General features: G+C 41.8%; 1 protein-coding gene across 1 annotated transcript in view; it reads left to right on the forward strand.

Moving 5' to 3' along the window:
- Nucleotides 1-21,048, forward strand: part of Spag17 (sperm associated antigen 17) — a 248,890-nt gene that overhangs the window by 49,319 nt on the left and 178,523 nt on the right. Inside the window, exons 2-3 of the mRNA XM_021157134.1 lie at nt 482-622; nt 1,208-1,294. Coding sequence (XP_021012793.1) covers nt 482-622; nt 1,208-1,294 — 228 coding nt within the window. The remainder of the gene's footprint in view (nt 1-481; nt 623-1,207; nt 1,295-21,048) is intronic.

Consider the following 21,048-nt stretch of genomic DNA (forward strand, 5'->3'; position numbering starts at 1 on the left):
GAGAAGATGTTTGCTGGTTCTCACTAGCAACTCGCTCAGTCTCACCCAACATTTACCAATTACTCTTTGAATTTCTTATAAAAGTAACACTGTTTAGAGTCGCTGTCTAAAGAAAGGATCAGGAAATGAAACAATGGCTAGTTACTGTTTTGAGACTTATTTTTAATATACATTTGTGGCATATGAATCATATATTGATTGCAAATGCAAACTTGGGGGAGGGGCAGCATTTTACTGGGATGTAAACCTTCAGAACCAGTTTTCCCGGTTTCTTGAGAAAACTGGTTGCAGTCAAGTTGCATGAAATTTGGCACAATTCTGCCGCCTTGTGGCTACTTTGATAAATCTCTCATGTAGTCCAAGGTCAGTTCTGTCCTTAAGTAAAACAGGAAACATATCCTGGTTTTCAGTTCAGTACGTTTGACACAAAGCTACCCAGTGAAGACCACTTAGCCACTACCTCTGTCTGCTCTTGTAACAGAATGATTGGAAGGCCTCCATCGCCTTCGTGGTTGGGAACCGAGTTGAGGATGATCTTCTCATTCATGCCCTTGACCTGGCTGTCCGACTCCCTCAGCGGAAACTCTTCAGTATTGTGTCATGGGAAGACATTCTGCAGCAGGTACCTGTCTGTCCCTTTCTGCCTCAGGACATCCAAAGTCATCCATCCTCCCTTAAATTTGTGGATCAAAATGTTAGAATAGACAACAGTGAACAGAGTAGTCCTTGACTACTTGGTTATTTGTGATGGATTACTTTAAGTGCGCAAACCCAATGTAAAATGTTGCATTTGGAAGGGCTAACCTTCTCATCAATGCAGTCCATTGGAACTTCATCCCATTGACAAAGATTTCTGTAAACATTCCAGTCACCAGGCAAAGGTCTCTGAGGAATTATTTAGTACGGAGTTAGATAATAATGAAAGAGTAGGCTAAATAAGGCACATGACTAATTGTAAAAACGATGTCTATAGAGAATATAGAGAGGGCAATGAAGATATTGGAGAAGAGCTGTCAGGTGGCACAAACACGTGCAGGTACCAGCACCCTGACGAGAGGTTATAAATACTACATCTACTGTCTTGCTAAGTTCCCTAGTGGCTTAATTTAATTCACTAATTCACTAATGTATTAGAAAGTTTCACAGATCTGTGTGTCCCTTTAATCTTTCATTCATTACAATACAAGTTAATTCAACTTTTTTGCAGATGGATGAAATACAGTCGCTTGCTGAAAGTGCTTCAGCCAAAAAGGGGAAAAAGCCCACAGCTGTCAGTTTACCATTACATTACGAGGTGAGTCACTGAGTCTGTCAAAGAGACTTTTGTAATGTTCAGCCATGGAAACTGAAGTCCATATGATACTTTAAATTTTTTTAATTCAATTTTCAAAAGTAAATTTCCACTATCCATTGATTGTTTGTTCCTCATATACACAGACACATACACACTCCACAACTATACCTTTAAGAATAGACCTACCTAGATTATTCACACTATCCTTCTTCCCAATTGAAAAGCATGAATCATGAGTCCTTACCAAAACACTAGGTTGTACTTCCCTGGGATAAGTACTGAATATGTGATAGTATTAAAGAGAGCCATTATTAGTGTTAGCTCCTTGAGAGAAACAGGAAAGAAAGAGTGTAGTCTGAGCAAGTTTCAGTGGTTGTTGGTAGTTGAGAATACTGCAAATGTCTTGGCATTAATCCTTGACACACCGCTCTCCATGTTTTGGCAAACTAACTCTGCTAGCAGTCAAATTCCACACCTCCCATCATTCCTTGCAATGTTCTGAATGTGTGCTAACCAGTTGAAACATTATGTGATACCTGGATTTAAAATAGTGGGTTGGTTTTCTTTTTCCCTTCTGAAGTGGTCAAGGAAATCCATGTCCAAGTATCAGGCCTGGGATCAATTAGACCCCCCAAAGGATTCTTTCTTCTTCAAAGATACCCAGTAAAACACAGAGATGATAACAGGGCAGTTTTGACGTTTAATCTGGACAGGCATTTTGACTTGGATGTGGGATAGCACAATGCTACAAATCCAGGGTATGTTTAGAAAGTCATCCCTCTTCAACATGTGCTAGAGCTCTTGGTTGCATATTCTTCACTCAGGGGAGGTCCCTCTCACATCTGGCTCCCCCACATTCTTCCACTGGAGCATTTGGGCAAGAAGCCTCCCACACTTGGTTTTCTGAATGGTTCCAGAAGGAAAAAAAAGCAGGGTGGAGCACCACAGAGATCAGGCCTTAGAGACACCAGAAATTCATTACCATCAATCACTGGAAGAAGAATGACAAAGAGCATAAAGCAAGCACAGGCTCCTGGTCAGCACTGGCCCAGGACAGGTCACATCTGGAGAGAGATACATTTGCATTTCTCATCTCACAACTGAAAAGACTTGATCAGTGCCTGGGGGATGAGGGGTGGGGCAGGAAATGTAAGTTGCCATAGAAGAGGCTCAAAAGCAAGAGTCTTCTGGAGCCTCTGGACATTTGAGCCAAGCGGACAGCCTGCTCTTGAGTCCTTTTCTGCATGCAAGGTCTGTAGCAAATAGGAAATCTCTACAGATAAGCTCCGTAGAACGTAATTAGGAAGTCTCTTGCATTTCCTATTCCAAGGAAACTTGGCCACTGGGAAAAGTGAGAGTATAGTAAAGTAACTTGGCCTTGGGGGAGTTCGTGAGCCTTGTTTTCTTCTAGCTCTCCATTTTGGATGAAGAGCTTAAAATTATCATGAAGACAATAAATGTAATTGCATATTCATTTCTACTTGTAGGAGATTCTCCTTGACTTGAAACCAGAGTCTCCTCTTTCTTGCTTTAAACAGAGTTAACCTATGTGACTCCCTAGTTTGTTAGCTTGTGTTTGGTTAGTAGCCACCAGTTAAAACAAGACCCCATTACAGTGATGTTTATCCATGAGCAGTAGATCAGGTCAGAACCCGATTACATATTTCCAGTGGTGACTCACAATGTCTGTCCTAGCAAAGCCCACATTCCTGAGTGATTCGCTCAAGGTTTCATTTGAATGGTTTGGTGTTATATACACACAGACTCATTTAAAATTGTGCAATTTCCCCTGAAATGTTAGAATTTCAGCTAGCCATGATATTGTATACATGACCATCTTTATTTATAAGCCATAGTCCTTTGAAAGCCTGCTTAGTTTTCTCCTCCAGAGGTATCGCTGCAATTCCTCTGTTCATTCACCTTCTTGTTTTGAAAACCATGTCCTGCTCCCCAAGTACCACACCAGGCATTCATACAGGAATGTGAAGAGAATAGTCTCCACCATGTATAATCTCAGGAGTGCTAGCTGTTATTGTTCTTACCACCCACTACTGAGGATGGAGATGATCGTTTGTCCTGAGCATAGCAGTATCCCCACACCTGGTGCTATTTAAGGATATGGATGCACATGATAGTGGGTTTATACACTGGTAAGTTTTGCCAAATACTGGCATTGTACAACCATTATCTGGACAGCGCATGAGGGGACAGAAATGCGGATATTGTGAAGAGTTGGAGCTTAAGAAGCATTTGGGATTATAGACAAAATAAACAGTAAATATATGAAACTAGGCTGGCGTGCAGTGGGTATTCATCAGACACTCATTAAAAGAATAGATAACAGGGGCAGAAAATAGTCAGTGGGGTCCAGAAGGGACAGGGAAGTCTCCAGAGAGCTAAAGGAAAAAGAGTTTAGCATTAGCTAAGGTGTGGGAGAGGAGCCTGAGAAGTTCTGAGGAAACAACTGGCACCTGCAGAGAAAGAGAAAGGGGTGTGGGCAGTTTGATCTGTATAAGAACAAAACAAAACAAGAAGAAAAGTTAACTCACATCCCAATCTAAAAGGAAATATAAAAGCTCCCCATTTCATACACGGGGAACCTATGTTTAGGAAGTCTTGTAACTAGAAGATCTAAAGTTAGCAGCTAAAATAACTTCGATTGTGCCACAGGTAAATGCACAGCTTCAAGTTTTCCTATTTTATCATGAACCCTTTCATTTGCCTCAGTGCTGACTAATGTGGGGAGAGTATGTCCTGACGTTCAAACGTAGAAAAGGGAATTTTAGGAAAAGAGCAGATAAAACAGAGCTACGGGAACTAGAGTGGTCTCTGTGAGCGTGAGAGAAATCTCAGTGAGTATGAGAAAAGTCTCAGTGAATGTGGGATAGGTCCCAATGAATACGCACTAAACTTGAAACTCCACAATACAATAAATACTAGCTAGAAAAGGATAAATCCTGGATGTGACACTCTAAACCTGTGGAGATGGAGATCTATAAGAAAGCACTTTTTAAGGTCTTGGACGATGGCTCAGCAGTTAAGAGCACCAATTGGTCTTTTAGAGGAGCTGAGTTCAATTCTCAGCACCCACACAGCTGCTCACCACCTTGTGTAACTGTACTTCCAGGGAATCTAATGTCCTCATCTGGCTTGCCAAGGGGAGCAAGGATGTGTGTGTGTGTGTGTGTGTATGTGTGTGTGTGTATACATGCAAGCAAAACACCCATATAGGGGATGAAAGAAGGAGGGAGGAAAGGGAGGCAGAGAGAGAAAGAATGAGAATTTTAATACAGAGGAAGTATGCTCCTTAGATTCCAACTGAACGTGCATTTGCTGAGTGCACACATCCAAGTCTTTTATGTGCATCTATGCTTTATGACCCAAGTGGAGAATATCTAGGCTTTTTCCTTTGCAAATATACCAAGGCCTGACTATAAATTAAAAGGAAACTATTGCCAGTCATTCCAGATCAACTCAAATGTCTTAAGGTCTGTGTGTGCCTTAAGTCTAAAGGTTCTTACACATGCAAATCTGATGCACAGTAGGTGAACATCTTAATACTGATGCACAAATTTCAAACTTGCTGTAATGACTGAAAAACGAGGAAGACAAAGCCAGGGTGAGACAGTGATAATTTCTACAATACAATCGACTTAGAGTTTCCCGTCCTAAACATCCTTTTTAAAAAAATTTTTATTGGTTATTTTGTTTATTTACATTTCAAATGTTATCCCCCTTCCTAGTTTTCTCTATGACCCCCCCCATCCTAAAGATCTTAAGTTACACACTACACGCATTTTCACTTTGTGACAGCAGCTGCCTCTCCTGCCCAGCTGGACATGTGGGCTGAGGTTGGAATGGCTATCCATGGTTTCCTTAGAAAAGACATACTCAGTTCTTAACATACAAAAAGTTAAAAAAAAAAATTCACTAAAACAAAATTGTATATAAAGAGGGGATTTATACGCTATTTGTTGAATCAATTTTCAATTTCTATACAATAAAACCAGGGATAATCCTAGTGACTACATGATGCTCTGCATGTTGTGCCTGTGAGGAAATATTAATTTCTCTCATCAGTTAAAAAAATTAATTTACTTTTTAACAATTTCAGTCATTTTGTTGTTGTTTTTGTTTATCAAGAAAGGGTTTCTCTGTGTCGATCTGACTGTCCTGAAACTTGCTTTATAAACCAGGCTGACCCTGAACTCAGAGATTCACCTGTCTCAGCCTCCTGAATGCTGGAAATAAAGGCATGCACCACCATACCTGGCTCAAGTAGGTTTGTTGTTGTTTTTCTAAATAAAAGTATTTTTATGGTTTTCTTTAAAAGACATAACTTGAAAAAATGCTGGTATTAGTTTCAAAAATAATATACCAAGTGCTGTCTAAGAAGATGAGGGAAAGGTAGAGAGATGGGTCAGGGGTTACAGCAGCTTATCATTGTCCAGAGTGGCGAGCGTGTGTCTCCCACCTGCCAAGCAGCTCACAACAACGCTAGCTCCAGGGGATCTGACACCTTCTTCTGGCCTCTGTAGTCAGTGACACACACACACACACACACACACACACACGCACGCACACACGCATACACAACCAACATAAGCACATAAATAAGAGTAACTATGAAAAGAAGGTGAGGGATGCAAATGCTCTGTCTTCAGGTCTCATGCTGTCCATTTTGAAGACACTGCTGCTGCACTGGTTACAAGGTCCTGATGGGTCGAATGCTCCCGGGTTTTGATCCTCAGCTCCTGGATGTGAGGACATATTTCTCAGACTTGCCCCAACAAGCACTCAGAGTCATTTCCAAGAATGTAGATTGCTATAGAGCAGTAGGCTGCTATGTTCTGGATTCCTAGCTTGCAAGTCATTCCTTACACTGTACATGGTAAGCAGTCCATGCAGTAACCTTATAAGCCTTTATATTGGAGGTGACCTTGTCAAAAAAAATTGACAGATGCTTCAAATATAGGAACAAATTCTACGTGAAATTTTAAGAGGTTTGATATTATTAAAATGGCAGCTGTTCTGAGACCAGAAGGAGCGGTATGTCATGAAAGCAACACGGAAAGGGGCAGGGTGGGGGCAGGAAGAGTTCCCTGGCCTTTTCAGTCCTGAGTTTTAAAGCAAAACAAAAACATTCTGGAAGACCTGGAGAGTAGCCAAGCTAATGCCGTTATTCCATGGAGCTTAGGGACCCACCAGGAAATTACAGGCCGGTTAGTTTAACTTCACTTGTAGGGAAAGTATTAAAGACTGCAGCAGGAGATGGAGTGGGAGGCTGCTCAGTGAGCTACAGCTTGATTATGGCAAGCCTGGATGGCCATGTCCTAGGAACTTGTTGAAATGCTTTGAAGCTATTACAGCCAGGACAACCTTAAAAGGATACAGTGGAGCCCAGAATCTGTGCATCCTTCCAGCCCTCCTGGGACACCTATAGAATATGGCCCAAATACAGTCTCCAGGTCCAGACCTCTAAAGCCACTATGAAAAAAAGGAGAAAATAACCACTGGGTAGAAACATTTTGAAAGCTGGAACCAATTAATACAGCTTGATATTTATAAATGTAAAATAATGAGACTTGGAATAAAATGTAGGAATATTGGGCTGTAACAAAGAAGTACCACCTTGGGATGATTAAAAAAAATCACCCTAGGAGTTATTGCATCGAAATTTGGCTTTGGATCTGACATCCAACCAAAGAATAAAAGATGTGGAGAGAAAGTGTGCAAGGAAATCTTCACCAAGTAGAAGGTTATGAAGAATTGCAACCAAGTGAACTTTGTCAAGTTGATACAAAGAACAGTCCAATGAACTTGGGGCCTCGTATGCTGAAGGATGCCAGAGCAGCTCAGGAGAAAAAGACCTGCTGGGCAGGACCAAGCTGGGCAAGGAACTGTGGAAAGTCAGGGCTCCATTGCATTAGGAATGCATTTCTGGGCAGGGGGGCGGGGTGGGGGGGGTATATGTTTGTCTTTCAGATTTAAGACCTGCAGCTCTATTTTTAAGGAAAAGCACCACTCAGACAAAGGTGTCCACAAACCCCCCATTGCTGGCCAGCTCTCCTCAACCCTAGCTTACAGGCCACTAACCACACTACATAGCAAACAATCATCAGTCCAGATGAATGAGGTGGACATGGTTAGCGCCAAGAAACTTGAGGGTCAACTGCAGGCTGACAGGCCATGTTGTTTGGAGAGTAGTCAAGACAGGAATCCAGTCAATATTTCTAAGATATGAGTGTCAGTGGAGGATCGGCTACAAGAAAAAGCAAGATTCTGCTGGACATATGTGGCCTCTCTAACAGTCTATACACCATTGGTGCTTAGATTTTTTCAAAACCTACTTTAATAAGGGTTCTTAAATGCTTCAACCTCTCTTCTAGCCCATCACCCACCAAAAGTAGTGGAAAAGAAAGAGTAATGGAAAACAGGGGTTATAGACCTGTTTAGAAATAGTTCATCGGGGCTATTCATCAGTCCAGTTCATGAGGCAATCACTACTCACAAATCAGCAATGGCTATTCCACCCAGAAGAAACCATGAGGCTCCATCCATTGGCTGGAGACCACAGAAAGAGCAAGAAGCCACCAGTATATCATGAGAAGTTTTTTGGCAAGTTACCTTCTAAGAAGTCACAACAAGCAAAGGCTAGTCACAAGGATACAAGGCAAAGACTAATGAGACAGAACTGGGTGAACCAATGTCAGAACCTCATCCCAGTGTCTATGGGGTCATATTTATATTCTTTGTGAACATCATATGTCCTTTCTTGTGTCTGCTTCAGCAAAACATCCTTTCACATGTCTGCTTCAGTAAAACATCTTCTCTCCTATATCTGCTTCAGCAAAACATTCTTTTACGTGTCTCTGTCAACATTCTTTCACATGTCTGCTTGAGCAAAACATCCTTTCAACTGTCTGACCCAGCAAAACATTATATGACATAAGTAAGTTTCCAAATAAACCAGAAATTGCCACTTCAGTCCACAGCCCTAGAGTTCATCACATAGATGCTGCAGAAGGCATCAGAAAAACTGTTTTATGTCTGTAGTTAATAGGACTGAATAATCCACATTTGTCAAGAGTGGTAATATCTAGCATTTCATCCACCCCAAGCTTTGTATGAATAGGCTTAGACCCTAATCCTATCATCTACCTGTCACAAGATACTTATAGGTCAATTAATGACCACATAGGTTGAGTAATTTGTTGACTTCAAGGACACTCCTCCTTTTACCTATATCACATGTGACAGGAAACAGTTAAAAATCTGGAAGCACTTGTGAATTAACAGTGTCATGAATATAGATAATGCTAGTCAATTAGAATTAAAGTTTAAATCTCTTGGTAGCTATCTGTTTTGTTTTGTTTTGTTTTTCATTCTTCCTTTGACTCAAGGAAAACACAAAGAAAGTATAACCACAGTAAAACCACGCGATAGGTTTTAGGGGCTAGTCTGATGAGTTCCTTTTGCCCAAAATGTTTGGGGCAACAGGGATCTTTCATTTCTGTAATTAAGATTTACATAGTTATGGTAACTGCAGTTCACATCCAACTCAGTTGAAAATTGAAAGGCCAGGGTTCTGTCTGAAATGCCAAGCCATTGGAGAGAGCTACACCCTCCATTTTTGACTCGGTAAGACACAGACACACTGAGTAGACACACTAGTCAATCAGACGGCCTGGGTTCAGCCTTCTCTCTGGGGCTTACCAGACCTGTAACCTTACCCTGCACCTGGAGTTTTCCTCTATGAAGCCTATAACTAAGAACGTTGACCTGTGGCTGTGACTAAATAAGACAGTGAATAGAAAACACTTGGTACCTGGCATTGAGAAAATGTCCATGAAAGCTAGTGATTATTAATAATTTAAAAACAATTTCTATTGTCAATCAAACCAAATGCTGTTATCTTATAGTATAGGGATCATAAAAATACTAGAAAGGCAACCACAAAGTCTTTTTTGGAAGTTAAAATATTTTTGCTTCATTAGATATTTATTATCTCAACATGAGTCAGAAATAAATTTAACACCAGGATGATGGTTCTATGGGCAAGATTGCTTGTTGCACAAGCATGAGGACCCGAGTTCAAATCCCCAACCTCACTGTAAAAACCCAGGTGTGAATACATGTACACCTATAACTCCAGAATTCCAGGAGGGGAAGAGATAACAGGTTTGTTGGGACCAGATTGCCCCCAGCCTAGCTCCAGGTTCAGTTAAAGACCCTGTCTAGGGGAATAAGATGGGGAGTGAGACAACAGGACACCTGACATTCTCTTCTGCTCTCTATATGTAGAGATATGTGTGATACATCACACACTCACATACACATAAAAATGTTAACTAAATCAATAAGACTACCAACCTGAAATTTTCTCAGCTTTATAGCCTAGACTAGGCCTACATTGTTTCTTCAAACATGAAATATACTTGACTTAAACAGAGGTAATATGTTGGTCCTGCAGGAGGCATACAGCCTTGGCTAAAGCATCCAATCAATTCTCATCATTAAAATACAGAAAATGTTGAATTTTCCACGCATTCCACATATATGTGATGGTCTATTAAGAACCAAATCTATGGTTGTGTGTGTGTGTGTGTGTGTGTGTGTGTGTGTGTGTGTGTGTGTGTGTGTATGGTGAATAAAACAGATATAATGCCCTACCCTCAAGAGTTTGCTATATCTGAACATGAGCTGCAGGCATTAAGCAAAAACAAGCAAATAAAGCTGATGTGTGCACAATTATGTACTGAGGTAATTAGGTATTTTTAATTGGAGTTATTTAAAGGAAAAAATACTGTAGATGAAGAAGAATAGTCCTAGACTAGTTAATGTTGCTGTGAAGAAATCTGTGAACTTTATGAAAAGGGACATTTATCTGGCTTATTATTCTGGCAACCAGAAGGTCTAATCAGCATCATACTGACATTTTCCTGATGAAAGCTCTCACACACTGCATCATAGCATGGCCCTGAAGCAGAAAGGAAACCAGCCATGTGAAGAATGAGCATGTATGTTCAAGTGATGTTGGTGAGGGAGCAGGAGAGGCATTCTTCTGTAACAACGTGTGTTTGAGAGTCTTCCCTGGAAAGCACGTAATGACTCCAGGGAGGAAGCAGCATTTCCAAGCCAATAGACAGCATTTCCTATGAGTACCAATATCTTAAGAGTCTCTGTGATTCTCAGTACTACCACAATGGGACAGAACTTCCAGCTAGTGAACCTTTGGGGAGCCAGCCACAGCCAGACATCAACAGATACAAACAAAAAGAGAAAATGAACTGATAGAAAACACCAGAAGAAACACTCAGGCACAGGGAACATTATGTTAAACAATGTGGTGGGGATAGAAAACTGTTAGAGAAATAAAGAGGACAGTGTGCCCAGGACATGGAGAAGGGAGGAGAGAAAGGCTGAAGAAAGGGCTGTCTTAGGAACAAACTCACATCTTTACCCAATAGAAAAAGAAATGGTGTTAAGGCTTTGGAAAGCAGATGTTCTGAGAACGTTTTCTGGTTGCTGAGTATGCATGTATGTCAGGGTGTGCACCTGCATGCAATCCCACACATGTGTGCTGTGACACACGTGCGGTAGTCACAAGACAACTCAGGAGTTGGTTCTGTCTTTCTACCATACGGGTCCTGGGTCCTGAACCGGAGTGGTCAGGTTTATGACAAGCACATTTTACTTGCTGAGCCATCTTGCCAGCTCAGCAACACTTTTCCAATAAATATAAGCGACTTTTCATCCAATAGCCAACTCTTCTAGCCTGTATCTATCTTTGGTTTGGCACTTCTTCCTTCCCTTGTAACTGAAGATGGAGTGAAGAGTGAGGACTGGGGGACCAGAGGTCACACTCCAGATACACAGAAGCACGAAAACTGCTAACACAGTTGAGTTGCAGCTGTGCATTGTCTCTCTTCCAGGCAATAGGTCCTTTGGTACCCGTGCTGCACCTTGGACAGTTTTGGTGTGGGTCCTACCCCTGCTTATCCACTGTCTGGGGACCACTGCCCTTTGGCTGGAAGTTAGGTACAATAATGAGGTCGACCACAAGCTCGATGAAGAACAGACTCAATTAGAACCAGGGTTTAAACACAAAATGTTTATACCTGACTTCCTACAAGGTATTAAAAATCTTACAGAATGACAGAAAACAAGCGCACTGTTTACACAGCTATTAAGTATGAGCTCAGGAGGGAGGAGACCATGTCTACCTGAGTTCTGTTTCAGTTCCCCTGAACATGATAGGAACTCTGTATGAGGGTTAGGCTGCTTGAAGATTAGGCTGGATGAATGGGTACCTGCTATCGTCTCCAGTCTGTGCTTAGGTGAGACTGGGGGAGGAGCATGAAAAAGGACGAATATACGGAAGATGATATAGACTCTAGGCCACTGCCCCTTTAGACTTTGTTCACCTCTATAGCAAAAGTTATTATTATAGCAGAAAAGTTTTATTTTAACAAAAATTTTCATTGTGTATCACTTGCAAAAGCCAGGTTATCAACCCCAGCTACAAAACCATCAAATATGCAGCCAATAAAGCAAGCTGGAAAGAGAGGGGCTCCCGAGTCATGGTTGTGAGTATGGCCCACGATGGATTCCTGGTCGCTAACAGGAAGGTGACATTAGTTTTAATTAGAATGTTAATTCTTATTGATAACTGACTGAGCAAGGCACAGGGGAAGAAAAAGATTTCAAAAACACTGGAAAAACAACTGACTTTCTTTTTGACCTCTATTATCCCATATCTCCAAGACATAACAGACTTAACCTACTCTAAACCATGTTTCCAGCCCTTCCCCAGGTTTAGCCTCCTGTTGAAGTGCTCTGTAGCATGAAGTATGCTTTTCAGCTTCTTGAGGCAGAACTGCAGGGTCATTCCTGACTCTTTTCCTCATTGCTTACAGCAAATTAGCAGCCATCTTCCAAGTTGGCTTCCTGCATACCTCCTGAACTTGTGTGTTTGCCATCTTCTCTGGCCTCTACAGGCTTACCCAGTTCTTTGCTTTCTATTTAAATATTTTTAAATGCACTGCAAATATTAGAGACACTGAATGCATCTTACACAAAGATATGCTTGAATTCATTCATCCATTTGACCCACACAAATAACCACAAAAATACTCTCCGTGGGGCTGGAGAAATGGCTCAGTGGTTCAGAGTACTCTGTTATTCCAGAGGACCGATCCCCAGCACCTACATCCTGGCATACAACCATCTATAACTCCAGTTCCAGAGGAACAAGTGCTCTCTTCTAGCCTCCATGAGCACCAGACATGTATTGGTACACAGGAATGCATGCAGGCAAAACAATCATGTACCAAAAATAAATTTTAAAAAGACCACTCAATACCAGATCAGGTTCCCTTCTATGTACCCCCCACCCCATCCTCTTTCCCTCGCAGTCTCTCCCTCCCACCCTTGAGATTGCTTTATTCTCCCTCCTAAGTGGGACTGAGGCATCCTCACTTGGGGCCTTCAGCTTGTTGACTTTTTTGAGTTCTGTGGACTGTATCTTGACTTACCTCACTCAAGATGATATTTTCTAGTTCCATTCATTGGCCTGCAAAGTTCAGGATGTCCTCATTCTTAATGGCTGAGTAGTATTCCATTGTGTAAATGAACCACATTTTCTGTATCTATTCTTCTGTCATGGGACATCTGGGTTGTTTCCAGCTTCTAGCTATCACAAACAAGGCCACTATGAACATAATGGGACATGTGCCCCTCTGGCATGGTAGGGCATCTTTTGAGTATATTCCCAAGAGTGGTATTGCTGGATCTTCAGGTAGGTCTATTTCCAATTTTCTGAGGAATCTCCAGATTGATTTCCAGAGTGGTTGTACCAGTTTGCAATCCCACCAGAAATGGTGAAGTGTTCCTATTTCTCCACATCCTTGCCAACATGTATTGTCACCTGAAGGAGAAAAAAAAATAACACTCAAACCATTTTTGTAGCATTATAATATAAAGGAACTATAACATTGTCTCTATGTTATATCAGATATATGGATATAAAAATATAATTATGGCTTTAGCATCTTGCAACATAGGAAATCAATTCTATAAAAATCTTATGCATAAAAACTAAAATTCTTTCAGACAGGAACAATTATGGGTCAGAGATATAACTATGGAATGGTAACCCCATCCCTCACTTGATGCCCTGTCTTCCTGCTGGAGGTGGGCTCTATAAGTTCCCTCTCCCTACTGTCGGACATTTCATCTAAGGTCCCTCCCTTTGATTCCTGAGGTCTCTGGTGCATTCTGGAGCATCCCTCCCCCAACCTCCTATTTCCTAAGGTTGCCTATTTCCATTCTTTCTGTTGGCCCTCGGGGCTTCAGTCCTTTTCCCTCACCCAATACCAGATCAGGTTCCCCTCTCCCCCCACCCCCACCCCCGCCCCGACTCCCCCCACCCCTTGTCCACTTTCCCTCCCAGGTCTCTGACCCATAATTGTTCCTGTCTGAAAGAATTAAATGGATGGAAATGAAGAGAGGAGCCTGAGAAAAAGAAGGTCCAACGACAGGCCCAAAGTGGGATCCAGCTCAAGGGGAGGTCCCAAGGCCTGACACTATTACTGAGACTATGGAGTTCTCACAAAAAGGAACCTATCTTGACTGCCCTCTGAAAGACCCAACAAGCAGCTGAAAGAACCAGATGCAGATATTCGCACCCAACCAATGGACAGAAGCAGCTGACCCCTGTTGTTGAATTAGGGAAGGCTGAAAGAAGCTGAGGAGAAGGGCGATCCTGTAGAAGAGCCAGCAGTCTCAATTAATCTGGACCCCTGACATCTCTCAAACACTGGACCACCAAACTGCATACACTACCAAACAGCATACACCAGATGATATGAGGCCCCCAACACACATAGAGTAGAGGACTTCCAGGTCTGTGTTCATTCAGAAATGATGCACCTAACCCTCAAGAGACTGGAGGCCCCAGGGAACTTCAGGTGGGGTCAGGGGTGGGGGCATCCACATGGAGACAGGGGCGTGAGGAGGAGGTATAGGATGTGGAGCAGTTGGAGAACGGATAGCGGGTGCAGGGAATGGAATATGGAGTGTAAAAAATAAATTAATTTTTAAAAATTTAAATAAATATATATTACTTTGTTATAAAAAAAAACCTAAAATTGTTTAAAATTCACGTTTCAACCTCATCCTTATTTGGAGGCTGTTTGGAAGTTATCAGACTCTTACAGTGAGCCAGGCTATCAGGAAGCCTGCAGAGCCCCATGGCCTTGTGCTCCTCAACCCGTCTAAGCATACCGCGTACTCTCATTGTCAGGAGTAACCCGAGATACTCAGCACCCACCTAGGATTGTACACGGCTGTCAAGAAACCATTCCTCAGATTACACTTTTATGGGGACATCTAATTATTTCAGCCAATCTAAAGGCCTGCTTTTATCCTTTCAGTCATCGCTAGAGCCACAGAGGAGTATGTCAGGGGACAAAAAGGTGTGACACAGTCCCAAGTCACACCAAGTCCTACATCCTTTGTGAGAAACTGATCTTGTATTGCATGCTCTCAGGTTCAATTTAGAATGTCAGGGAGCAGGGAGAAAGGAGACCCTATCTGGATTTGATGCAAGGGACTAATATATTACCTTTTGTAACTAATAAAATTTCAGAGGCCAACAGCAAATTTCTGATTTGCTTTTCCTCCAGTAAAATGTCTGCTTTGAATTATGCAGAAAGAATTCTTCTTGCCAACTTGTTTCAATTTCCCACACAAAACCATCACAGAACACTGTCAGGGGCTTCCTATAGTGGCTTATTTCAGGATTCTTCAGCCATTGGAGAAACACAGGAGCATACACACACACACACACACACACACACACACACACACACACACACACACACACACACTTTGCCCTTTCCTTGCAGAAAACAGAGGAAAATGTGTTGTTGAGGCTTTTGTATGGTGCTTTCCTTTTCCAAAGGCTGGGATGAGTATTACTCTTCAGACTCAGAAAAGAAACTCAGTCTTGCCAGAATCCCATTTTATGAATACAGGCCCGCCCTGCATGGAGGTGGAGAGGCCATCGCTGTGTGATGTGATTTAAGAGGTGCTGGATATTCTGCCTGTCCAAAAATAGCCCCCACACCCGCCTGTTGAGTTCAGGCAAACTGTCCATAAAACCCTACTTTAAATGAAATGAACCTGCAGTTCTGGAATGTTAGCCCATTACATCCGCTAGGCTTTCAGCATGTATTTATGCTTCAGGAGGAAAGCTAGCTCTCTCAAGGGGCTATGCATGTGCCCCAGTGGTGTGAGAAGAGTTAGCAAGACAGAGGGTTAAGGTAACACTGTAAGCCAACGGAAGCAGTGTCAGCACATTGCCGTGGTGGGAGCATGTTAAAGTGCAATTCAGTGTCTCCCATGTTCAGCCACTCAGTATTTTTTTAAAACAGTGTTTTCTGAACCAAATAGTCAATGATCTTGGATGAAATCATCAAGAATACAATAATAAGGACTGAAGAGATGGCTCAGTGATTAAGGACACTGGCTGCTCTTCCAGACGACCCAGATTCAATTCCCAGCACCCACATGGCAGCTCACAACTGTCTGTAACTCATGTTCCAGGGAATCTGACACCTTCCTACAGACCATACATGTAGTCAAAGTGCCACTATACATAAAACATAAAAATACATAAAATTTAAAAACAGAATACAATAACGATAACTCACATTTGATTTTTATTTCCTAGACTGCCAATCACCTTCCCACATAGAATCACATTTTGATCCCAGAAGTTGCTGCCAAAGCAACCTTAGATGCCATGGTCTTAAAGCAGATGAGCAGAACCAGAGGAACCAGGTGCTTGCCCGTTACTACAACTGACACTGTCAGAGCTTCAGGCTAGATCCTGATCCAAGCCCAGAACTCACTCTGATACCTCCAGTTTTCTAACTGTGTAGGCCCTGCAGACAAGAAGTTGATAGTTAACTTTAATCTGTTTAACTTTGCTCAGCCAGGCATGTCTGCCTGCTACCTATGGGCTGCATGAACCCCAGGACTGCTGTGAATACAGTCCAACACATTTGTACACCACGGTGTCAGGTCACTGTGTCAAAAAGTTGAACATCCCTGAAAGGAGTAAGCAGTAGGCATAGATCTAGAAAAGTCATCTTAAAGAAAAAATAGATTGGGTGCAGTAGCACATGCTTTTAATTTCAACACCCAGGAAGCTGAGATTTCTATTAGTTCAAGACTAGCCTGGTCTACATAGTGAGTTTCCCCTCATCTTAAAGTCACATGTGGTGCTGGAGAGATGGCTCAGAAGTTAAAAGCACTAGTTGCTCTGCTGGGGTACCCAAGTTCAATTCCCTGTACACTCACAGAACCTGAAAAGCATCTGTGATTCCAGTTCCTGGGAATCTGATGACCTTACCTGGATTTCACTGCATGCATGTGGTGTACAGACATACAATCAGGCAAGCATTCATTACATGTAAAATAAAAATGAATACTTAAGAAGCTCTGGAACTATGTATTGGGAATGGCTGTACAATTGTATGAATGCAAATGGAAATTTTTATTTTCAGCCATAACATAAAGGAAAGGGTTAGAGGGGTTTTTTTTTCTTGTTTTCTTTTTAACCATTAAAGGAAAAATGCCAAACATTTCCATGAGTCGGGTTTTACTATCTATCTTTCATGTGATTCCTTAAAATGGTGTGTGTGGGGGGGGGGATCTCTCACATAGAATACGGACCACTTTGCATAAACTTATAAGCCAAAATAAGCAGGGGAAAGAAAACTGTAAATCGGCAGACATTGACTTTAGATACCTCTAGAATCACTTGAAACTTGGGGTACTGAGAAGAGAAAAGGTGTGGTTGGTCTTGATCAGGTATTGTGACGAAACTGTGAGATCCAGGGCCCCTCCCCAAACAGAACTGCTTCACTCTATAGCCAAGCGCACCACCTACATCATCATGCAGATGTTACCAGCAGTGTTCGTTTATTTCACTCTGTTTATTTGTTTGTTTGCTTGTTTCAGGGTAAGGGTCTCACTATATAGTCCTGGCTGCTCTGGGACTCATGATGTAGACCAGGATAGTCTTGAACTAATAGAAATCTCAGCCTCCTGGGTGTTGGGATTAAAAGCATGTGCTACCACACCCAATCCATTTTTTCTTTTTCTTTTTTTTTCAAAAAATATTATTTAATACCAAGACAGTTAAAATCAGAGGCTGCCCAGAATTTGATAGATAACTTTTATCCATAAGTATTGTTTGTCTCCCAGCACTCGCAGAACAATTACATGGGCAATATGGCATCAGTGAATATATACTGACAAAATGGAAGTTGTCACAAAAGGCCACTGTGCCTCAAACTTCACAGTCTACACACAGTAACATCATATCCACAACCTGAAGAAATGGTGAGCCATAGTTTTCACCTCATCAGACAAAGATACATTCACAGGCACAGTGCTTCCAGTTCAAAGACATACCAGGACTCTTGTGTGGTTTAAGTTGTGAGGGTTTAAACTGTCACCACTGAAGCCAAGAACTTCAGTCCATTTAACATTGCCACTGCCAAGCCTTCAACAACTTGATCAGAAAACGGGACAAGCATTAAATGAACAGAGGAGCTTCAGAAGGGCACTATAGGGGTGAGGAACACAGAGATCAAGAGTGATGACAGCAGAAAAGCAACTTGTAGCAGCTCCAGTTGGACCCTCGGAACTCTGGGGCAGGGGAAGAGAGAGACAGAGATAGAGACACAGAGAAACAGAGACAAAGAGTGACAGAGAGGGGGGAGATACTGCTTACGAGAGAAAGCATGTGTGTGCCCAGGCATACTTACTGGCTGAACTAGTGAAGTAGCACAACTTACTACCCTAGGCTTCCTGCAAGGCTGATCTGGGAAAGGGAGTAGGAGTGGCTGCATGTCAGTAGGCATCAGGCATAGGGTGCCCTTTTATATAGGGCACAGGTTGCTGAGTATCTCTAGGAGATGTTCACGCTACTTCTTTAACCCAGCTTGTGTTTTATTGGTTGCTTATGCTATTGATTGCTTACCATGTGTTGACACAAAGCTAGCACCAGCCTTTAAGTTCCTTGTAATTTAATGAAAAATGGATAGAAATGAGCGAGCTTTTTACTACTTGATAAGCAAGAAGTTATTAGTGACACAGAGAGTGCACAGAACAATGCCTATGTCTTTCTTAAGTTTTGACAGAAAGGGCTAAGAAAATGTGTTGAAATTGGAGTGGACAACTTATGAAGTAATGCTAAAGGAATTCTTAGCAATCAAGCAAACAGAACAAAGTATTCCAAACAGTGGGCTTTCCTGGCACTGTAGGAGGGCAAGTGGAAGGCACAGCCCTGGGAGCTCAGCAGGTGGATGCAGGCTGGGTTATAAAGGAGCTCTACTGTACTCTGCTATAATGTGCTGCACACAATTTAGGCCTGAGAAATACAGAGGATCTAGGAGCATGGGAGGGCCTATCTGGGCAGTGACACTGGATGAAGGTGCAGGAATTCCGTGGGAGGTTGGAAGGGTAACACCATCAACAGTGTTTAAATATGGTATAGTATTTTAGTTGTATGTGTATGTTGTAAACTGCTTTAATATAATAGCAATATAATTTAGTTATAGAAATTATAGATAATTTGGAAAATACAGTACTTAAACTGTACTTTTTTACTGTACTTTACATAGGTCATGTACTGAGAGATACTTAAATATATCTGTGAAATTCTATACTACTTGGAGCCCTATATCTCTTTTCAAAAATGGAAATTATATGTTTTCTATTTTTTTCCACGCATTATGGTGTTAAGTGTTGTCTAAATCCATATTCGGGATGTGTGATGGAAAGTATGCTTCTATTCAGGAACATATTTAACTCCTCGCATCTCTGCTAAATTTATACTGTTTACCAATACTTATAATTGTTTCCTTATGAGAGTTTTCATAAACTGGAAATTCCAGGTCAAAGTCTACAAATCTTTCCAATCTCTTGACACATATTGTCAAAATGCACCAGAGGTAATTTAAGCCAATTCACATTCTTTCTAACAATTCCAATATAACCTCGCCCTCTTCAACACTAAATTTCTAACCCTCAATTTGATAAACAAACTATCATGCAGTTGGATATGTGACCATATTTTTATTGATCATGTCTTTTGAAAAAGTATGGAATTTATCAGTGTGATTTTGTTCTCAGACTCTCTGAGATAAGGGGATACCCCACCAACTGTTGGAATTCAGGATGGGGAATGTTGGCTTTAAGTAATTTCAAAGCAGACTTCAAGTGCTGTGAGAGATACAAAAAAGATATCCAGCCCAATGCAGCATACTTCAAGAAGAGCAGACACACAGAACTACTAAAATTTCAGCTGCAGGAGTGGACACAAGAGAAATACAACTTAGACCTCCATCAATAGGACTAGGGACGGCAATCTCAGGATTGGGAGTGTGGGAAGGGTGGCATGCTCTTTGGTTTGAGCTTCTCCATTTCTATCATCTCACCTCCTGCTGCCAGCAGCTCTGATGTGGCATTCTTCGACATCGTCTGGAAGACCTGCTAAAGGTGCTGAATCCAGTCCAGACCCCAGTGATGGGTACTGCCTGAGATCCCACTGTGCACAGAGCTTCTTCGTCTCCAAATACACAGAGTTGGGAATGCTTCTCAATACATGGATGATCTGAAAAAGCCCAACTGGTGACAAATTGTTCTTTTGGACCACGTTAATGCATTACCAAGAGCATCCCCATGTTGGCAGCTCAATAGATAAAAGGGAATAGGGCCAGGACCACATATAAGGATAGGTCAGCCACTGGACAAGGCTCTGTGTGTATGTGTACAGCACAACAGTATCTGCTCTGGAGAACCCCTTTTAACGTCAGGCTAACTAGGAAAGCCAGGTGGGGAGATGGGTAGATACACATCTCACTTGATGCATTCAACAACTCATGCCTAACCATCTCTACTTTCAGCTTTGAATTTTTATCAGTGGAAAAATAAAAGAGAAAGGTCAGTGCTTTCCTGAAGTTTACTACTGAACTGTGGACAAGTGGAAAAGACAGAGGCTGTGGAGAGAAACGGAGCAAGAGCAGGCCATGGAAGGAGCGGGCAGTGATGGCAAAGGCGGGTGGCGATGTTTGGAGTCTACGGAGATGCCTGTGTGGTGATCAAGGAAAGAGTGGCCCTAACAGGAGGGGCGATGAGTGTGAGGGCACTGAGGCCTGAGCACCAAAAAGGAAGTGCAACCGGAAAAGATCCCAGGGAAGAAAGGCAATGGGAACACACTTGGAGCCATGAGCGGGTCTTGGAAGGAAGCCCTGGTTAGACATAGGCATGCTGAATTGAGCCTAGCTATCAAATAAGATTTTTTTTTTTTGATCTTTATACAAGCCACATTTCCTTTATTATTATTATTATTCTTTTAAAGTTTCATTTTGTATATTCATTATGCATGGTACTATGTTACATAAGGATATTTCCATTCAAGTACATATTGCACACTGAGCCTGTACTCCTCCCTCCCTCCTCCCTCCACCCTCCTCCCCGTCAAAAGTTCACTTTGTTCCCCTAGCTAGTTTCCCTTCTACTTTAATATTATAATTACATACATGATTTTACATATCTATATAAAATGTGGAATGAGGAAAAACCTCACATTTTGGCTTAATTTACTTAATAGAATTGTCTCCAGTTGTATCCATTTTCCTGTATATAATATATCACTGCTCTTCTTTTTTTTT

The sequence above is a fragment of the Mus caroli genome, chromosome 3 (assembly GCF_900094665.2).
Source record: "Mus caroli chromosome 3, CAROLI_EIJ_v1.1, whole genome shotgun sequence".
In the NCBI taxonomy this organism is placed as follows: Eukaryota; Metazoa; Chordata; class Mammalia; order Rodentia; family Muridae; genus Mus; species Mus caroli.